The sequence below is a fragment of the Anolis carolinensis genome, chromosome 2 (genome assembly GCF_035594765.1).
Source record: "Anolis carolinensis isolate JA03-04 chromosome 2, rAnoCar3.1.pri, whole genome shotgun sequence".
Taxonomy (NCBI): Eukaryota; Metazoa; Chordata; class Lepidosauria; order Squamata; family Dactyloidae; genus Anolis; species Anolis carolinensis.
Genome location: NC_085842.1, coordinates 253,337,749 through 253,358,392, shown reverse-complemented (window position 1 = coordinate 253,358,392; position 20,644 = coordinate 253,337,749). Strand labels below are relative to the sequence as shown.

At 38.6% G+C, this 20,644-nt stretch overlaps 1 protein-coding gene across 6 annotated transcripts in view; it reads right to left on the bottom strand.

Annotated features, from left to right (window-relative positions):
• The window catches only part of ercc6l2 (ERCC excision repair 6 like 2), a 94,086-nt gene that overhangs the window by 5,263 nt on the left and 68,179 nt on the right, over positions 1 to 20,644 (bottom strand). For 4 of the 6 annotated variants that reach the window (XM_062972084.1, XM_062972085.1, XM_062972087.1 and 1 more), the window contains 5 exons: positions 19,309 to 19,389; positions 16,583 to 17,711; positions 15,301 to 15,455; positions 10,467 to 10,556; positions 1,505 to 1,692 (listed from right to left, as the gene is read on the bottom strand). In XM_062972084.1, coding sequence (XP_062828154.1) covers positions 1,505 to 1,692; positions 10,467 to 10,556; positions 15,301 to 15,455; positions 16,583 to 17,711; positions 19,309 to 19,389 — 1,643 coding nt within the window. Of the gene's footprint in view, positions 1 to 1,504; positions 1,693 to 10,466; positions 10,602 to 15,300; positions 15,456 to 16,582; positions 17,712 to 19,308; positions 19,390 to 20,644 lie in introns of those variants that run through there. The other 2 variants (XM_008103213.3, XM_016990991.2) reach the window with 2 other exon arrangements.

Sequence of the window (20,644 nt, the reverse complement as noted above, 5' to 3'; positions counted from 1 at the left end):
TAATAATAATAATAATAATAATAATAATAATAATATGCTATGGAACACAAACCATGGTTGGAGTTTAAATTATTGTTACAATAAACTACAGTTTGATAATGTTGACAATAGTTTCTTCCCACCTACCTCTTCAAATGATGCAGGGAACCACAATATCAATTACAAGAGAATAATAGTAGTTAAAAGAGCATACATAGTAGAACAATCAATTCAGACTTTAAAACTTCTAACTTAAAAATCATCTGAATAGGCTTGATTGAAGACACATATGAAAAAGCTCTTAAGGCTCTTTTCTTCCAACTGAAGAATACAGGCAATCCCAGATTTACATCCAATTTATAAACAGCTCATAGTTAAGAATGGGGGTGAGACAACAGGAAGTAAGAGAAATCTACCCCAAAGAAGAGTTATCATAGGGAAAAAGTGTCTCCGCTGAAGCTTTCCCATCAATCTTTGTTTCCACAACAAGCATTTTTTTCAAAATCCAATTATCACAGGAACAAAAAGTGAAGTGAAATCTTCTGAACAGGAGCACAGGCAGCAAAACAAACTCCACAGGGGTGTTAATCCTTCCTTATGCTATCCAGAGCTAAATATATACACAGCTGGAAAGGTTTGATCGACCTATCTCTCTATCTATAGGCTGGAGTTACACTTTAAAAATGTACCTGTTCTGACTTACATAAAATTCAACTTAAGAAGAAAAAAAATTCAGAACCTATCTTGTTCATAACTTGGGGACTCCCTGTACTGAAGAATGGCTAGTAATTACTAAGTATGATATAGGTTGCCATGAGGCAAAATTAAATGTTTCCTTCTTACAAAGAGGAATTCATCACTCCATAGACATAGTTCCTCAATAGCCCCACAGTTGTCTTTATTATCTAGGTAAGATGAAGAAGCAGTGCACCTGTGTTGTACCCCACCTCTCCAAGGAACCTATCCACAATCTTGGGCTGTTCCAAGGGAAAGGGATCCATTACAGCTGGAAACACCATGAACCAAAATTGATGCTGCGAACTGCATCAACTAGAATCAGAATGCATTTCAGTGATTTTATCTGCAATGTGTCATGCAAAAAGATCACAGCGAGCTGTAAAATAGTCGATATCTACATTATCTCATGGACCAGAGTACAACAGGCCTTAACCACTCAAAAGCTGTTCTGCAGGCAAACGCAAATGCTTGGCAAAGAAAAAGCTCTGAGGAAATACCCCATCCCTTCCCTAAAGGTCACAACTTATTTTTATTTCTGAAACATTAAATTCAACAGGTTATGCGTTCTATTACAGAAAGCAGGCATTCCTACACAGAATTTTTCTATTGTTTACTCTGCAAAAGTGCTATAGTTATGGCAGGGCTTTGAAACAATATTATTCTTGAAAAATAAAATTATCAGTACATTCTAGTACAAGACAATTCAGGTACAAATCTTTAAATGAGAATTGGGAAAATGAGACTAATTGAAGCCATTTTCTTTTGCAACTTTTCATTGTATTCTTACCTACGGATTCTTTTGGGTGTCCTTCCAAGTAAGAAAGTCCTTGAGCCTATTCGGTGGATCCTCTTCTGCTTCTGGCACACAGGATGGCTGATGCAGAGGAGAGTTGGTTTGGTGATTTCACTCCCTAAATTACTCTTTTGAGTATCCTTTCTCTTTGATGGAGCTTCTCCTGAATTTTTCCTGCATTTCTAAACCAAAGAAATAAAACACTTTAGTAACTTCAGACATCAAATTCCATATTTGATTGCATTCTTAGTTTTCCTCTTGATAAAGTTATGGTTAATTTCTTTGGTGTGTGGAGAGGAAAAGGGGATTAGTTGACTATGAAAAGGTTCTCTACATCTATTTAATGCTCCTCTTAGGAGTTGAAATTATTGATTTTTAATCACTGGTAACAGGCCAGAGAAGCATAAAATGCCCCATGAAACATCATAATTTGCTATATTGACATCTCTCCTTTTTCAGCATTCAGATTAGTGTCACTGAAAAACACAGGAGGGTCCTAATTCAGGGCTGCTGCTGTGGCAGATAAAGAGGACTAAGGGAAAGGTATGTGCAGGGAGCAAGGAAATACTCCCGTCAAAAATGTTATGCTGAACTCTAGAAAATTCTTATTAAATGAACAATTCATCTCTGTGAATCAGAGACCACAAAGAAGAAAAACAGTGCTTCCAAAATTTGAGAAATGGGATGGAGGGAGAAAAAGTAGTCTCACACTGTGCTTGGAAATGGTCTTAAAGCTAGTGCAATTGTCCAGAAAGAAGTAAGTTCCTTGGTAAAAAAAGAAATTCAACCCAAATGAAAGAGGAAAAAAAACACTCATTTAATGTAAGAGCTGTTGAACAGTGGAATAGATAGTATCAGAGGATGGTGGACTCTCCATCTTTGAAGGTCTTTAAACTAAGGTTTGATGGGCATTCTTCTAGGGTACATAAGTTGCCTATTCCTGCATGGCAGGGGATTGGACTGGATAGCCTTTGCAGCCCTTTCTAATTCTAAATACTGAAGATTCTGTAAGATTCAATAAACATACTTCCTAACCAGAGCCGGCCCTAGATAATTTTCAAGTGTAAGCGAACAGAATTTTGGTGCCCCCTCCCGAATTTTGCCATCCCCCCCCCGAATTTTGCCACCCCCCAAAAAAACCAATAGCTCAAAAATAAAAGTATAGCAGAGTCTCACTTATCCAACGTTCTGGATTATCCAACACATTTTTGTAGTCAATGTTTTCAATATATCGTGATATTTTGGTGCTAAATTCGTAAATACAGTAATTACTACATAGCATTACTGCGTATTGAACTACTTTTTTCTGTCAAATTTGTTGTATAACATGATGTTTTGGTGCTTAATTTGTAAAATCATAACCTAAATTGATTTTTAATAGGCTTTTCCTTAATCCCTCCTTATTATCCAAGATATTCGCTTATCCAAGCTTCTGCCGGCCTGTTTATGTTGGATAAGTGAGACTCTACTGTATTGCTACATTCACACTTGCCTCAAACAGACAAGAACTCTTTCTCCCACCCTGGACATTATTCCACAGATAAATAAACCCCACTTGCCTTTCTTCCTGAATCCTACAGACCAGAAGTAGGGAACTTTATTTTTTGATTTTATTTTATTTTTACATTTTCCCCCTTTTTATTTTTTCTCTTTTTCTTTTGTCTTTTGGCATTGCCATGTTTCTTTTATCATATATATGTAAAACCTGAATAAATATTTTAAAAGAAGAAGAAGAAGAAGTGGTTTGATAAAGCTATATGAAGTTATCTGAACCAACTCTGTACCCACATATTCAACCATCAATAGCTTGAAAATATTTTTTTAATCCAAAAGGACATCATTTCACTAACCCACTGGAGACATGATAGTTACCTTTATGCAGGATGACTTGAAAGAAAAAAAGAGGAGAGACTTTAGAGAGAAAAAAGGACCTGTCCTAACAGATGACTATCCAGCCTCTGCTTTAAAAAAGCACCAGATAAGCAGATAAGCAGACTCCCAGGCAAGGAGATACAATTAGACCCCTCCCAATAGATGGCCATCCAGCCTCTGCTTTAAAAAAGCACCAGGGAAGGAAATTTCCTCAGACTCCCAGGCAAGGAGATACAATTAGACCCCTCCCAATAGATGGCCATCCAGCCTCTGCTTTAAAAAAGCACCAGGGAAGGAAATTTCCTCAGAATCCCAGGCAAGGAGATACAATTAGAACCCTCCCAATAGATGGCCATCCAGCCTCTGCTTTAAAAAAACACCAGATGAGCAAATAAGGAGACTCCCAGGCAAGGAGATACAATTAGAACCCTCCCAATAGATGGCCATCCAGCCTCTGCTTTAAAAAAAAAGCACCAGATAAGCAGATAAGCAGACTCCCAGGCAAGGAGATACAATTAGAACCTTTACAACAGATGGCCATCCAGCCTCTGCTTTAAAAAAGCACCAGGGAAGCAGATAAGCAGACTCCCAGGCAAGGAGATACAATTAGAGCCCTCCCAATAAATGGCCATCCAGCCTCTGCTTTAAAAAAGCACCAGATAAGCAGATAAACAGACTCCCAGGCAAGGAGATACAATTAGAACCCTCCCAACAGATGGCCATCCAGCCTCTGCTTTAAAAAAAAGCACCAGATAAGCAGATAAGCAGACTCCCAGGCAAGGAGATACAATTAGAACCCTCCCAATAGATGGCCATCCAGCCTCTGCTTTAAAATAGCACCAGATAAGCAGATAAGCAGACTCCCAGGCAAGGAGATACAATTAGAACCCTCCCAATAGATGGCCATCCAGCCTCTGCTTTAAAAAAGCACCAGATAAGCAGATAAACAGACTCCCAGGCAAGGAGATACAATTAGAACCCTCCCAATAGATGGCCATCCAGCCTCTGCTTTAAAATAGCACCAGATAAGCAGATAAGCAGACTCCCAGGCAAGGAGATACAATTAGAACCTTCACAACAGATGGCCATCCAGCCTCTGCTTTAAAAAAGCACCAGGGAAGCAGATAAGCAGACTCCCAGGCAAGGAGATACAATTAGAACCCTCCCAATAGATGGCCATCCAGCCTCTGCTTTAAAAAAGCACCAGATAAGCAGATAAACAGACTCCCAGGCAAGGAGATACAATTAGAACCCTCCCAATAGATGGCCATCCAGCCTCTGCTTTAAAAAAAAAGCACCAGATAAGCAGATAAGCAGACTCCCAGGCAAGGAGATACAATTAGACCCCTCCCAATAGATGGCCATCCAGCCTCTGCTTTAAAAAAGCACCAGATAAGCAGATAAGCATACTCCCAGGCAAGGAGATACAATTAGAACCCTCCCAATAGATGGTCATCCAGCCTCTGCTTAAAAAAAGCACCAGATAAGCAAATAAGCATACTCCCAGGCAAGGAGATACAATTAGAACCCTCCCAATAGATGGCCATCCAGCCTCTGCTTTAAAAAAGCACCAGATAAACAGATAAGAATACTCCCAGGCAAGGAGATACAATTAGAATCCTCCCAATAGATGGCCATCCAGCCTCTGCTTTAAAAAAGCACCAGATAAGTAGATAAGCAGACTCCCAGGCAAGGAGATACAATTCCCTATAGATGGCCATCCAACTTCTTTCTCCCACTCTGGACCTTCTATAGATATATAAACCCCACTTACTTAGCTTCCAACAGACCTCAAAACCTCTGAGGATGCCTGCCCCTGAGGGCGAGCGAAGGGCCTGGAGGCCGGGAGAAGGCCCCGTTGGGTGGATCCAGGCCTCGGAGGCCGGGAGAAGGCCCAGGAGGGCGGATCCAGGCCTCAGAGTTTGGAGAGAGAGAGAGAGAGAGAGAGAGAGAGAGAGAGAGAGAGAGAGAGAGAGAGAGAAGCAGGGAGGGGGGAGAGAGGAGAGAGAAGGGAAGAAAAAGCCATGCCTGCCGCTGCCGAACATGGAAGGCTTCAACTGAGGCCTATCGCATTAGCCGTCGACGGAGCCAGTGGTCCCCGCGGGGGGGGGGGGGGGGCGCTCAATGGCGCCCCTGGGGACCTGCGCCCCAAGCGGGGGCTTCATTGGCCTCCATATTGAACCGGCACTGTTCCTAACATTGTTGTTGTTGTTTATTCGTTCAGTCGCTTCTGACTCTTTGTGACCTCATGGACCAGCCCACGCCAGAGCTCCCTGTTGGCCGTCACCACCCCCAGCTCCTTCAAAGTCAAGCCAGTCACTTCAAGGATACCATCCATCCATCTTGCCCTTGGTCGGCCTCTCTTCTCTTTTCCTTCCATTTTCCCCAGGATCATTATCTTCTCCAAGCTTTCCTGTCTTCTCAAACATTGTTACCAACTAAAATTTCTGAGCTGTTCTTATAGGTAGCTTCACAAACTGTGTTTATGTTAATATATTTACAGGTTTACTGATCTAAGTGCCAACACCACTAATGTCTTCAAGCTTCCCCTGCCACTTCCACACAGCTGTATAAAATCCACATTGAACTGGATTATATAGCAGTGTGGAGTCAGATCATCCAGTTCAAAGCAGATATTGTGGATTATCTGTCTTGATATTCTGGGTTATATGGCTGTGTGGAAGGGCCCTCCATTCTAATGTGCTGGACCCGAAATAAACTAGTCATTTTTGATACTGCAGTACGATCCCAGGACTAAGCTACATTTAACACAAATAAAAACATTTCAAAATAAACTTGTATAGAACAGCACTACTAAGTTTCATTTACTTCATTGGACCTTATGATAATTAGGACTAATGTGTCTAATTGATTTAACCAACTTTCTTTAATCCAACCAACTATTCTTCATTCACATGCAACACACTTACTACAAAGGTACCACAGCCCAAGTCCTATATTGGCACAACCACCTGTCCCATGTTTTCTTGGGCTCTAATTGGCACAAGGGTGTAGCTGCCCAGATTCTTACAGAGGTAGTTCAGAGTGGACTCAGTTACTTAGGAAATCTTTGTGTTTATGGTGCAGCACATATGCTGAACATTATCATATAACAGGGAGGGGTCTACCCCTCTGTTTAAACAGCTCCACTGGCTGCCATTAAGTTTCTGGTCCTAATTCAAAGTGCAGGTGCTTACTTATAAAGCCCTAAATGGTTCGAGACCGGCCTATCCTCATGACCACATCTTCCCCTACGAACCTGTACGATCTCTTTGATCCTCTGAGAAGGTCCTTATCTCACTTCCTCCCCCTTCACAAATGTGGCTGGTGGGGACGCGAGAGAGGGCCTTCTCTGTGGTAGCTCCCCAGCTCTGGAATTCCCTCCCCAGGGAGATTAGGTTAGCACCGACCCTCGCCGTCTTTCGGAAACAGCTAAAAACATGGATGTTTGGTCGTGCATTCGATTAAACAAGTCCATTATAATTCTAGTCTTGATCTATATTGAAATTTGCTTAGTCACTTTATAGCTGATTTCCACCTCAGAATTCATCTTTCCCTTTTGTGTGCCTTTCATGTATGTCCTATTTGATATAGACACTTTTACCAGTTTGGTTGTTGCCCATTCATGACCTATTGGACTTTTTACTGGCATGTGATGACTGTTAATTATTTTGTGTTTTTAATGATGTTTTTAATCACAACCTGTTTAAATTGTTTTTATTATGATGTTGCTGTATAATTGATGGTTCTATGATGTTAAATGTATTGATTGGGCCTGGTCCCCAAGTGAGCTGCTCCGAGTCCCCGCTGGGGGAGATGGAGGCGGCATACAAAAATAAAGTTATTATTATTACTATTATTATTACTATGATTATTACTATTATCCAGGGGTGTTAGGTTGTTGCATGGGAGTGCTGCCCATACCATCAACACTCTCCTAAAACTTAGTTTTGGAAGTGTTAAAGCATCTTCCCTACAATCCTGATTTTGCCCCATTGGACTTTCACCTGTTTGATTTCCTGAACTAAGCCCTATGAGGATAGAGACTCATGTCTGATGAAGATTTGAAGACAGCACTGCATTCACGGCTCGCAGCTGAGCCTAAACATTTTTTTTAAATAAGGGAATACAAAAGTTTTTTGAGAGATGGACAATGTGTATTGAAAAGCAGCGAGATTGTGTCAAAAATGATGTACTGTACAGTAGAGTCTCACTTATCCAACATAAACGGGCCGGCAGAATGTTAGATAAGCAAATATGTTGGATAATAAGGAGGCATTAAGGAAAAGCCTATTAAACGTCAAATTAGGTTATGATTTTACAAATTAAGCACCAAAACATCATGTTATACAACACAGCTTTAACACGCTGCGCAATCAGGGGATATTATTTCCTAAAGGTTGTGAATATACAATATTTCTGATTGGTTTTTTTTGTTTGTTGGAGGCAAGTATGAATGCTGCAATTAGGAAAAATGATTAGGATGTAATGGCCTTGCAGCTTTAAAGCCTGGCTGTTTCCTCCCTGAGTGAATTTTTTGTTGGGAGGTGTTAGCTGGCCCTGATTGTTTCCTGTCTGGAATTCCCTTGTTTTCAGAGTGGTGTTGTTTGCGATATTTTATGTGCTTCTACTGTCTGTGGCCCTGAGAAAACAGAGGATTTTCCAGACTTTGATGATGGGAATACTTTGTTGGGAGGTGTTAGCTGGCCCTGATTGTTTCCTGTGTGGAATTCCCCTGTTTATTTACTGTCCTGGTTTTAGAGATTATATTGTTCTGCATTATTCTATCCCTGTAATTATTTCATATTAAAGAAGAATCTCACTTATCCAACATTCGCTTATACAATGTTCTGGATTATCCAACGCAGTCTGCCTTTTCATAATCAATGTTTTTGTAGTCAGTGTTTTAAATTCATTGTGATATTTTAGTGGTAAATTTGTAAATACAGTACAGTAGAGTCTCACTTATCCAACATAAACGGGCCGGCAGAATGTTAGATAAGCAAATATGTTGGATAATAAGGAGGCATTAAGGAAAAGCCTATTAAACGTCAAATTAGGTTATGATTTTACAAATTAAGCACCAAAACATCATGTTATACAACAAATTTTACAGAAAAAGTAGTTCAATATGCAGTAATGCTATGTAGTAACTACTGTATTTACGAATTTAGCACCAAAATATCACTACATATTAAAACACTGACTACAAAAATGCGTTGGATAATCCAGAATGTTGAATAAGCGAGTGTTGGATAAGTGAGACTCTACTGTATTTGTCTTTTGGGAAAGTTGATTGCATTCTACAGCCAGAGTGCGGATAATTTTTGACCAAACCATTGGACGTTAATGGGAAAGCCACTCTTATTTCGTCGCACCAAGGTATATAGCCCAAAAGTACTCCTGCCAGTTCCTACTCCCACATACTTCTTCCTCTAAATTAACCATTTACGGCTTCACTGAGCACTAGAATCAGTTCCTAATCTATAGTATCAAGTTAGCCAATAGAGATTTAGAAGGATATTAACATATTACTACCAAATTAATGGGAAACAAGTGAATAAATCCTATCTTTCTTAAGTTTTAAAACCTCTTAACATTCAGTTATTTGCCTAATATAATTAATAATACCAAATAGTTTAGTTTGTGCATCTCTTAAACGTAAACTTTTTTTAAAAGCCTATTTGGAAAACTGCCATGTTTTGTAAATAGACTCAACACCACAAGCTTTCTTGTCTTTCTAAAGGAAGCGAATTGCTGTTAAACCTAATAGTGTTCACTTCACTGTAAATAAATTATCACAGATGGCATCTGCAATTTGAAAAGGACAAAAACACATCTAAATGTACCCACAAAACTTTTTTCCCTCCTCCTTAAAAACTTAGTCACAAAATAAACTGTTTAAAGGTTTCTGCCTAAAGGCGAAAAAAAACATAAACTTGCTGTAAACAAAGTATCCTGCAAGCTAATGGAAGAACAAGCTTCAAGCAATCAAGAATTACCCTTCAATTATCTTAACTCAGAGTTTCTGGAAAAAAGCCAACTGGCTAAACAGACCCACAAGCACTGTCTATTGATGCATAAGAGTGCCAGGTTCATCTGAATCTGTTGAATATTCAAAGCAATGCACATCCAAAGTAATATCCACAAATGTTGTAGTGTTAAAGAGGAATAGCACATCTTGCAGTACCATATGAAAGAAAGGAAAAATACTATTCCATGTCGATTAGTTAACATTTTATTGGTGTTTTTATTAAGCTGGGCCTTCTTAAGTCCAAGAAAGCACCAAAGCCCAAACACCAGGGTTAGCCATAATGAACCAAAATATCTGTTAACAATGAAAAAATCAAATCCTGTTCAAGCTTCCACCTATGTTCCTTTGAGCCCATCCTTATCTAATGTCAATACTGTGCTCAAGCAACACAATGAGATTTTCTTCCTCAATTTTCCCCGTTGTAGCTCTGGGTGTCTCCTGAAAACCAAACTCCAGGATGATTTCACAGCCTTCATGCAGAAGTTTCGGGCAAAAATAGGGCTTGCAATAATAAAGAGAGATACCCTTTACCCAATTTATTGACAGAAGCAGATGGATCCCAGTCTTAATATGAATCCAACCCCTGGTCAACTACCGTGTTTCCCTGAAAATAAGACAGTGTCTTATATTAATTTTTGCTCCCAAAGATGTGCTAGGTCTTATTTTCAGGGGATGTCTTATTTTTCCATGAAGAAGAATTTACATTTATTGTTGAACAAAAAAAAATGAACATTTATTATATACTGTGCAGTAGTTGTCATCACAAACCAGCATAACCAGACAAAATGTGTATCCTATCAAGAATTTCTTGTTACTACCATTATTTCCATGTACAACACTCTATGGTACGTACATTTACCGATCCTGCATGCTCTGGTGTTCTGTTCAGCAGGCATGCTTCCAAACAAAAACTTTGCTAGGTCTTACTTTCAGGGGAGGCCTTATATTTAGCAATTCAGCAAAACTTCTACTAGGTCTTATTTTCTGGGGATGTCTTATTTTAGGGGAAACAGGGTATAGACAGAAGCCATTTTTATCAGATTCCATTACCTTCCATGGTAGACAGGAGAGGGCTAAAACTTCTGCCAAAATGCCAACCAGTCTCTGTATTTCATCAGCTTCTGCTGTGAACCAAGAGACCTGCAATGTGACAGCCTAAGTGAACCAGATTTTTCTGTTCTCAGGCTGCGGAATAAATTTGTACATATATCACATTTATATGTATAACAGCAATATTCATCACCAATGTAAATCTGAACCCTTTTAGCATTGTTCATTGAAGCCAAAGCACCTATAATTATGTTAAAGTAACTTCAGAATAACATCTATATCAAGTATAGCCATCGGTGCATCTGTAAGCAATAATAATAATAATAATAATAATAATAATAATAATAATAATAATAAAGCAACAGAATTAATGTACCATTAAGGATTCACACTGGTTAACAGATATTATGCATTTTAACCTGCATTTTATTAGTTGGTCTTGTGTGTATTTTGTATATGCATTTCAATAGTGTTTTATCAGTCTGTTTTAACCATGTTGTACCCTGCCTCAAGTCACAAGGTGAGGCAAGTAACAAATAAATAATTTTGATGCTGGTGCTGAAACAGCAATAACAGAGGAAGATGCATAGGGTTTGGTACCTTTTTTTCAAACTGTCTTCTTTAATTGCTTTAAATAACTGTACTATCTATTGGTTTAACTGCATTTGCTTTTAACTTCTTCAAAAAACCATTCTGGGTCCCATACTGGAGAAAAGATGGGATATGCTGAGGAAAAGGTAGGATTTTGCTCCCCATCCTGTGTCTCCTGCTCCCAGGTCTGCTGTCCTCCTGAATCTAAAATCTAAACAAATGCCCTGCACTCAACATCTACTACAGCGGAAATCAATCTCTTTGTTTGCACAACCTATGAAAAATGTCTATGTAATACAAAATGCAAGTTCCACAAAGAGAAGTTCTTAATAACTCTCCTTTTGTATTTACAGTATTCCACCACAGAGCACTTAAACCTGAACTGGGCATAGGGAGGGCATGTTTTTTTCCCTCGACTGACAGAATGCTTAGTCCTCTCCTTTACACCACACTGCAATAACATAAAGAGGGGTTTACCATTAATCCAGGTTTTACTACAAAGCATCCTGTTATTGCTCTGTCAAACACTGTCAGGAGTGCCAAGTGTCTGTCATCCAATTCAGGGGATTAAGTCTTCTTTTATAGTGCGATACTTGTACCAATTTATAAAAATACAGATATAGTTTCTTAGAGCTGGTCACAGTCTATATTTTGGACTGGATTCACGCCGCAAAGGTTGAATATGACAGCTGGCAGGAAGCGGAGGGGAGAATACATCCTCCCCCTTTTCAGTCACCACATTTCGGTTGCCATAGGGATTAATCCTCAGTTCAATGCCCGTCTTTGTATATTTCTTTTCAGTAAAACTTTAAGTAAACTTAAGTTGAAAACAAGCAGTTGAATGAAAAAAGAGGCTTCACATAACCAAAAGGTACAGTATAAGTTTTGTGACCAATATATTTCCACATATTAAAACAGCAAATTAACTCTAATGCATAATACAACTTCTTCAAACTCCCTAAATATATCCTGTCCCTGTTAATATAATTATTGGGTGAACTAACGTTTCCTTTCTAGTCCCGAAGTTTACTTGGTTGAGTATGTGTATTTGTGTTTAAAAGGGGATCTCTTTATGCATAGCATTCAAAAACACCAGCCCCCAAAAGGAGCTAAACAAGGCCATCTCATACCCTTGTAAATCTGAATTCTCATTTAGGCTGTTTCACAGAAGTTGTTTTTGCCAATTAACACAGAAATTAATTAGGGAATTAATGAAGGAATCCAGACATCCAAAATAGATTGGAAACAGTAGAAGAGGATGTTGACCGGCTCCAGAAGACTGAAATTACTTTAATGTTTAGAAGTTTTTTTCCTCCCTGAAAGGATGCAGGCTACTCTTAAAGCAACAGAACATTAAAAGAAATAAATCTTGCACACCCCCTATTAAGATCAATCACTGTTTGATGGTTTCAGTCAGTACAACTTTAATGTACTCAAAATAGTATTACAAGGTTAGCAAATCTTTAGTGGCCATTTTAGGCTAAACATTCCAATCAGAAAGGAATACTGGGTTTGATCCAGAGCAGATCCATTCAAATCTGACATCTGCCAAGACTAATGTTCAGTCCCACAAATTTTAATAAATCCAAATTTCACTGGGTCTGGATTCATCTCGTTATATTTAACTCTCACTGAACACTTTGTTTTTTGCCTCTCCACACAATTTGCATTTTGAAACACAGCATCTTCTTCACCATTACTTTACATTCATAAATATAAAAATAAATTAGTATATACAAGAGCTGACCATCCTTGGGCTCAGAAACAATCCTCAACTTCACGTGAAGAGGATTATCAAATGTATTATGGACTATATTTGGTCAACCAAATATTCTAGTGTTCCATAACTGCACATACTTTTGAACAGGGAAGGTCACCTTATAACCCTAGCCAACACATATTTTGGTGCCTCAAATGTTAGACATGTTTCTGGGTGTATTTGTCCTGCTGATTCCAAAAATGGTACCAGTTTCTCACTGTCCACTCTACTTTTTGAAATACAGAACATATGCTATATAACAGTCTTCACTCTGCTCATTCATAAACATTCAGGATATTTTACTGTAGTGCAGTAGATTTAAATATTTTTCAGCAGCCTTCCCATATGCAAGGCAAGGTATTCAAGGTTTCAGCTCCTATTTGTCATTTTTTAAAAGTAGAAAATAAGAAGCTATCTTTCTTTGTCCAAAACAAAAAAAAATCTGTGACAGGTTTACAGCAGCAGTACTTTCTGATCTGCAGGAGAGAAGTAATTTTATTCAGGAAGGACAGCCAGGCATCCCAGCATGAGCCACTGCTCCTCATATAGCTGGCAGGTTCTTCTCCAACCAGAAAGCTGCCTCACAACTATGGTAATGACTGAATGGAGAGCTGAACATCTGAACTGAACCTTTAAGCCAGAACCTAAAACCACTAGGTGACCTGAGCCTTGGTTCTTCTAAACCAGGGATGGGAGTCATGTGGCTTCCTAGATACTGCTAGACTGCTACTCCCAGCATCCCTCATCCTTAGCTTGCTGGTTAGGGACGCTTGGGCCAGCAGCCCAACAATATCGAGAGGGATGAATTATTTGCTCCAAATGAAGCATCAGCATGTGGAAAATGGACGGAAAGAACTCCAGTAGGATCTTTCAATTTCCTGGAATATACAGCCATCTATCTCTCCCTTCTCCACATCTCAGGATGACACCTTATAAACATCATCATCATTATCCGTTCCATTTTATGTTTTATTATAATCATCATTATCTGTTCCATTTTATGTTTTATTATATGTGTTTTATATAATAATTATGTGTTTTAGCTATGTTGTAACCCACTCAAGCCACAAAGAGAGGTGGGTAAGAAAGTTATTATTGTTGCTATTATTTCATAGCAGAATAAAGATGTTCAATGTCTTTCAACACTGACAGTGGAATTGTAAATCTAATACTGTAAGTACAGTGATTCAACACTTTTCCTTCTTAATTGACATTAAAAAATTGATGGACCCTAGGAGAAGCTGAATATTCAAATATTGGCACATTGTTGTGGGGAAGGAGCAAAGCACCATTTCCGCAGACTGCTACTACTAAACTTTTTGAGTGACTGATCCTATTGATAATGTCACAGAATCACTGAGATTTACATAAAGTATTAACAACAAATTTATACACTGGAAAAATATTTTCTTTCATATCTTCATTGCAGCTATTAATGCACAAGAACTCTCCTCATGGCAACCCTACATAGCGACTATAAATAGGAGGGCAGCAAGCTCTTAAAGCAGGCTGCCACAAAGAAATTAGGTGACAATTTTCCCATCACTTTATTTTTCCTCCAGGAGAAACAATTGTCCAGCTAAATGTTTTTTATAATACTTCCTTCTGAAAATAAAGGCTTCACTTCTTTAGTTCACAGATGTGTCAACGGAATGTTTAGGAACATCTGAACTACTAAGGGAATATAACTATTTTAAAAAAACTATTTACAATACAGATCCTGTTAAAAGCGACAGCTATCAGTTTAGTTAGGAGAAATAATGGGGAATGCAAAAATTGTCTTAGAAGTCATGATTCCCACCTCTGATCTAGAAAAACAAGGTATGAATGAAAGACTGAAGGCATTACACTAAAAGGTCTTACACATTGATAGGACTGCTATAAGAGCAGCAACAAAAGTTTTTATTATTACCATAAAAATATAAAATGCCTCTAAAAGCATTTTAAATGACTTTAACATAACTTTTGAAAGAAACTAGAAATAATTGCTATATCAATAAAGTACTGTAACTTTCTTTTGATTTGTTTCTTTTGAAATATGATTTGATTGCACTCTTGTTACCTGCCCAAGGTAACTAAGTACATCTACACCGTTATTTCCAGGCCCTGGAATTATCTCACAAAAATGTCCATAATGCATGGACATGTTTCTGTTCTTCTTTCAAATTCCGTTTTTTTTTTAACAAAAGCAAACAAAGGCATATCAGTTTACATACACATCTTTGGCATGCCTGACAGATAAGCATTTTCCAGTTAAAATAACTATCTTTCAAAACATGACAATCTGCCCAAGTCCTGACTTCTTTGGTACATAAATAGCAGCACTGGCTTTGTAGGACGCTGTTGGAGGTGCCTCCACCAAGAAGTGAGGCCTTTGATCACTCATGGTGGCCAATAAAGGAAACCTTGGGTTTAAAAACAAGGAAAACATTGAGGTTAAAAAATAACAACAGTAATAGAAAACATTTCTCAACTCTTCTTTACCTTGGCTCTCCACACTGCTACATTTGCAGGGAGTTGAGAAAATTGCTGTAGTTCAAATACATCTCGCACTGCCCACCGACTCATCTGATTTTCAGCTTTGCTTGCGCCAACAACATTCTGGTTCGAATGAATGTATGAGACCTCAGCAACATCATCTAGTTAATTAGAGTGTGAAACACAAAGTTTGTGTGTTTAACAACTGTATATGATTGACTTATAGATATTAAATTAAAATTTAAATCACACAATCCAAAGTTTTAATTTTTTAATTGCCATTCATTCATCCAGGCATATCTGAGCAAACCTACAAGTGGAAAGTTATAACAGTTTTAAGGAAGATGAACTTTTCTTCAACAAGAAAAAGTTGGGAAACAAGTACTGCTCAAGCCAATCCTACTGTAGCTGTGGGTCCTTGTAAAAGACAAGGTAAACAGCAGCTGCCTCTAGCAAGATAGAGAGAGAAAAGGAAAGCACTATCACTGGATTTCCACCCAGCATGTTAAAAAAAAAAAGGCCAAGATCTAAGTTTGGTCACCAAAATGGTAATTATAAGAAACATGGGAGCTAGGGAAATTAGAACTCATCCCAAGATGCATTTTGGAAGAAGCTTTCAAATCATCTCTTTAAAATATTTTTGTTTATCTATCCAAGGCTTACCTGACCTGATTGTGTCATTTTACATGTTCATATTATTAGTTCTGAACACAAAATTTGTTCTAATATGTTGAACTTCTCATGTTTTGTGGTGGAGGAACCTATCTCTGTTCTTCCTGTGTAACAAGCTTTTTGTTAAAGAAGTAATTCCCAAGAACACATCTGCTTCATTGACTAACATCTAAATGGACTGCTAGAGAGTAAGGTTGGATTATTATAATATATAAAAATAGAAGGGTGAGTGTCACAGAACCAAACCACTGGTCTTATATTGTGGGCCCCTGGTATCCACTCAGGTTTGGTTCCATGATCCCACAGATCTCAAAATCCATGGATCTTCATGGGTGTTCATGTCCTACGTGTATATATATGGTAGCATATATGATAAAAATGCATGTCTAAATCAATTGACACCTACATTATCAATTTCAACCAGAGTAAATACAATGAATCATTGAAAAACAACTGAATTAATGGGTATACTGTAATAGGGGCTAAACAACAGGATGCCTGCCAAAATCTGTAATTGGCTTAAAATGCATATTATACACCACAAAGTCTTTATATATATATAAACACCCCACATCTTTTGGACTTTTATTATTTATAAAAATATATATAAAATTACCAAGAAGTTTGTCCAATGATCCCTCTCCTCGTCTTTGGTTAGGAGTTGCTTCTTTGCTCAAAGGGGTCTGTAACCTATCTGAATTACTTCGTTTTCTCAGCAGCACAGAGGGATGATGGGAATATTTTGATAATCCAGACTTAAACTGAATTTGACACTTATCACCTTTTAGCTTTTGTTTATTAACATCAGCCTTCCCAAATACAGAATTGTCTTCAGATGATGAAAACTCTTCTATATTTTGAGATTCAGCACTACTTTGCTCTGTGCTTAATTTGCTACTATACAAAGTTATTCTGGAAGGGTTGTTGTGCTTCTTGTTATGGAATCGGCTTTTTTTCACACTGGTGTTGAATTTATGCACTCTTGTTTTTGGCATCTCGATATCATCAGACTCATCACTAATGTCACTTGCTTCTTTCACAGTCTTGGTCTTTGGAATGGTTTTAAAGGATTTTATTTTACTGAAAGTCGAGGCACCTCTACTACGCTGCTCGGAAATCAAATGTTTTTGGAGAGGTGTAAGTTTGGGGCTTTTTTCAGTATGTAAACATTCACGCTTTACATTTGTGCCTTTATAGCTTTTAACAACATCTTCATTTTCAGATGAACTGGCTTCAGTCTCTTGAACTATCCCAACCTGATTTGAGATATACCGATCTTTATCATTTTTTTCAACAGGGTTTTCGTCTTTAACGTGTGATGGAGCAGGAGGATCACAATACACATTTTCAATACATTCCTCTTGTTTTGTCATTCTGTATGGTGGCGGAGTGGTTGTCTGGTACTGTGAAATATTACAATAGCCTTCACTTTTCAGGGAACTACTACTTAAGGAGATACATTTGGATCTCTTTTTCATAAATTGGCCATCAACATTTTCATCACTGGAACTGTCCTCCTCAGCTGTTTGGCTTCTCTTTTCCAGAAGTTTAGGGAACCCACATTGCATTAAAGTAAGTTGCCCCTGAAGAGTTTTGGTGTTCTTCGCATTAGACAGTCTGTTTCTTTCTCCTTTCACCTTACAATTTTGCACAGATTCCTCATCACTGAAGTCACTGCTACAATCAAGCCCTTCCTTTTCCAGTGATTCCTTAGAACTGACAGTCTCTTGATCTTCATGACCATGCTGAAATAATGTGAAAAAAGAGGTCATACAAAATAGTAAATCAACAGAATGGGAAATGGGAAAACAAATAGCTTTGCAATTATCTAAAGGCTATAGACAGCTATACATACATCATGGGTGCTACCCTTTTTTTTCTATACATATATTTTACAGTTACTTGTAAAAGTTGCTATAAATACTGTTGTTTTTATACCATATATGGTATAATCGACTATGACATAAAATTCTAGTCTACCTCAAATAGTTTGTGTGTGTGTGTGTGTGTATTAATTGCCAGATTCAAATACCAAAGCATAACATAAGGGATTAGAGAGTGTAACGCTCAGCAAAGGCAGTTCCTTCCCCTACCCAAACATACCTGGGGCACTGCTACATCCATTTAGATGCTACATCTGAACACATCTCCCTTTACGAACCACCGCAACGACTAAGATTGTCTGTGGAGGTGCTGCACTCAGTCCCGCCACCATCACAGGCGCGTTTGGCAGGGACAAAAGAGAGGGCGTTTTGAGTTATTCCCCCCCCCCCCCAAGCTATGGAACTCCCTTCCTGGTGAGATTAGATCAGTTCCCTTCCTCCTGTCCTTCAGAAAGATGGTAACGATCTGGCTGTGGGACCAAGCCTTTGAGGCAGTGCAATGAGGAAATAATAGGAAACCTATTCTGCTGACCAGAGCCAGCATGGTGTCTTGAGTCGGTTTAAACAGCTGACTTTAAAGTAGATATAACTGATTTTAATGTTTGTGTTTGTTTATAGTTATTTTATGTCCCGGCATGGAATGCTTACTGTATATATGTTGTGCTTCACTTTGAGTCCCCTTTAGGGTGAGAATGGCAAAATATAAACATTATTAATTAATTAATTAATTAACTGGATGGAGAGGAGGAGAGTGGGGAGAGGGGGAAATGGCGGGGCAGCACTTACTCCCAAAGAATGATTGTTTCTTGGATCTCCTACAGTTGCAGTGGGATTCTCCCAAACTGAGTTAACACAGAGCCAGCTGTGTTAGACATACATGTGCATAATGCAAGGTTACACGCACCAACAAGATTCCCGATGAAAAGTGCAAAACAAAACAAAATATCAAACTAGAAAAGGGGAGCTGTGTGTGATGTAAACAATTCAAAAACAACAACAAACTGAACCCTGGCACACTTCTAACCCCATACAGTGCTGGTATCCTGTGTTATTTGCTCCTGGTCTCTTCCAATAGGTTTTACATTTTATTTTTAAAAATTATGTGCCATGTAAACATTTAGTCATAAAACTTATAGCTATGTTAGATTAATCCAAAAGTCAATCCAATACAGCGTTTAGGTCATACAGTGTTCAACCAATTGCTTATGGAAGCCCACAAATCATCCCATATATACTCCCAGGAATTTCAATACAATGTTTAGTGTAGTAAGATATTATAGCATCTATCTATGGTATATATGCACTGATAGCCACTGATAGACCAAACCCTTATGAATTTCTCTGATTTAAAGCTCTGACTTTATCCCTACTTTGGAAATTTTATGAATCCTGTGAACAGAAAACATTAAATTAGAAGTTTTATGGCATGCAATGGCAGAAAGACAACTAGCTAATTTACCATTTGGTTTCCGCATGACTGGGGTTCTTCTTCTAACCATGTAGTAGCTGTCATGACTCCAGCTTCCACTTTTCCCTCTCTCTATAAAACATCAATGTAATTGCATAAAAGTTAAATCTGGCTGTAATGTTTCTGTACAGCCATGCATTATATCATGAGGATGAACTCTTTCATATAGTACTGGTCATTATATAGCCAACACCTACCCTGACCCCTGCAAAAAAAAAAAACCCCAACTTCCATCCACTCAGAAAAGAGAAGAATCAAGCAGATTTGGGGAAGAGGCAAGTAGAGGCTGCAGTTCTGTGACACATGCCTTCCTTATGGGCAAAAGGTCCCAGTTCAATCTCTGGCGACTTGAACAAACACTGAGAATTCTTCTGTCTGAAACTCTAGAAAACCACATACACTCAAAGTAAAGAATACCGAGGAAGGTACACAAACAATAAAAATTGATAAAGGGCAATGTCTTGTTTCCTAATCTCAGAGTTAACAGAAGTAGAAATTGTCTCTAAGAGCGCTTCTATACAGCCCAATTAAAAATGTCAGTTCGTGCCACATTTTGCAACCACTCACAGGGACAAAACTACACCTCACTATTGGGTGGGTGGGTGGGGGAGGTCAGACATACCCACTGTGCTGATACAGTTTAGACATGGTGAGTGCCAACTCCACTCCCTATTCCTCGTTTTGCCCTCCCCCCCAACAACAACAACAACAACAAAAAAACAATGACACAGCCTTCTTGCCATTGCTGGAGGCTTTCCTTAGCTCTGTTGCTCTCAGTGATGACACAGCACAACTTTGAAGATGGAAGGGCATGTCTTCAGTTCTGAAGCAAAACAGGGAGCAGGGAGGAGATGGTGGAATTACCAACCCGCTTTCACTGGCTGCCTGAGCCTGGTGAGTGTGTGATGATTGTGGAGACAGACACTTGGGACTGCAGATAACAATCTCAGGTATCAAAACAGGTAAGAGTGTAGAAACAGTCTTGAAAAGGGCTGACTGACTACTGAACCAGAGAACAGAACACTACAACATTTCTTGGTGGGTCACACTGTTATTGGTACAATTACATTCAGGCAAACAGCTTGGACACCTTACATTTCTGATTGCTTATTAGAAGAAGGGTGTGTGTGTGTATATTATAAACATCTTAAATATATGATAAATATAGTAGTAATTAGACTGAACCTCTCTTGGTTTTTTTTTTGGTTTTTTTTTTTTTCCGTGTCAGGAGCAACCGAAGTTGCTTCTGGAGTGAGAGAATTGGCCGTCTGCAAGGACGTTGCCCAGGGGACGCCCGGATGTTTTGATGTTTTTACCATCCTTGTGG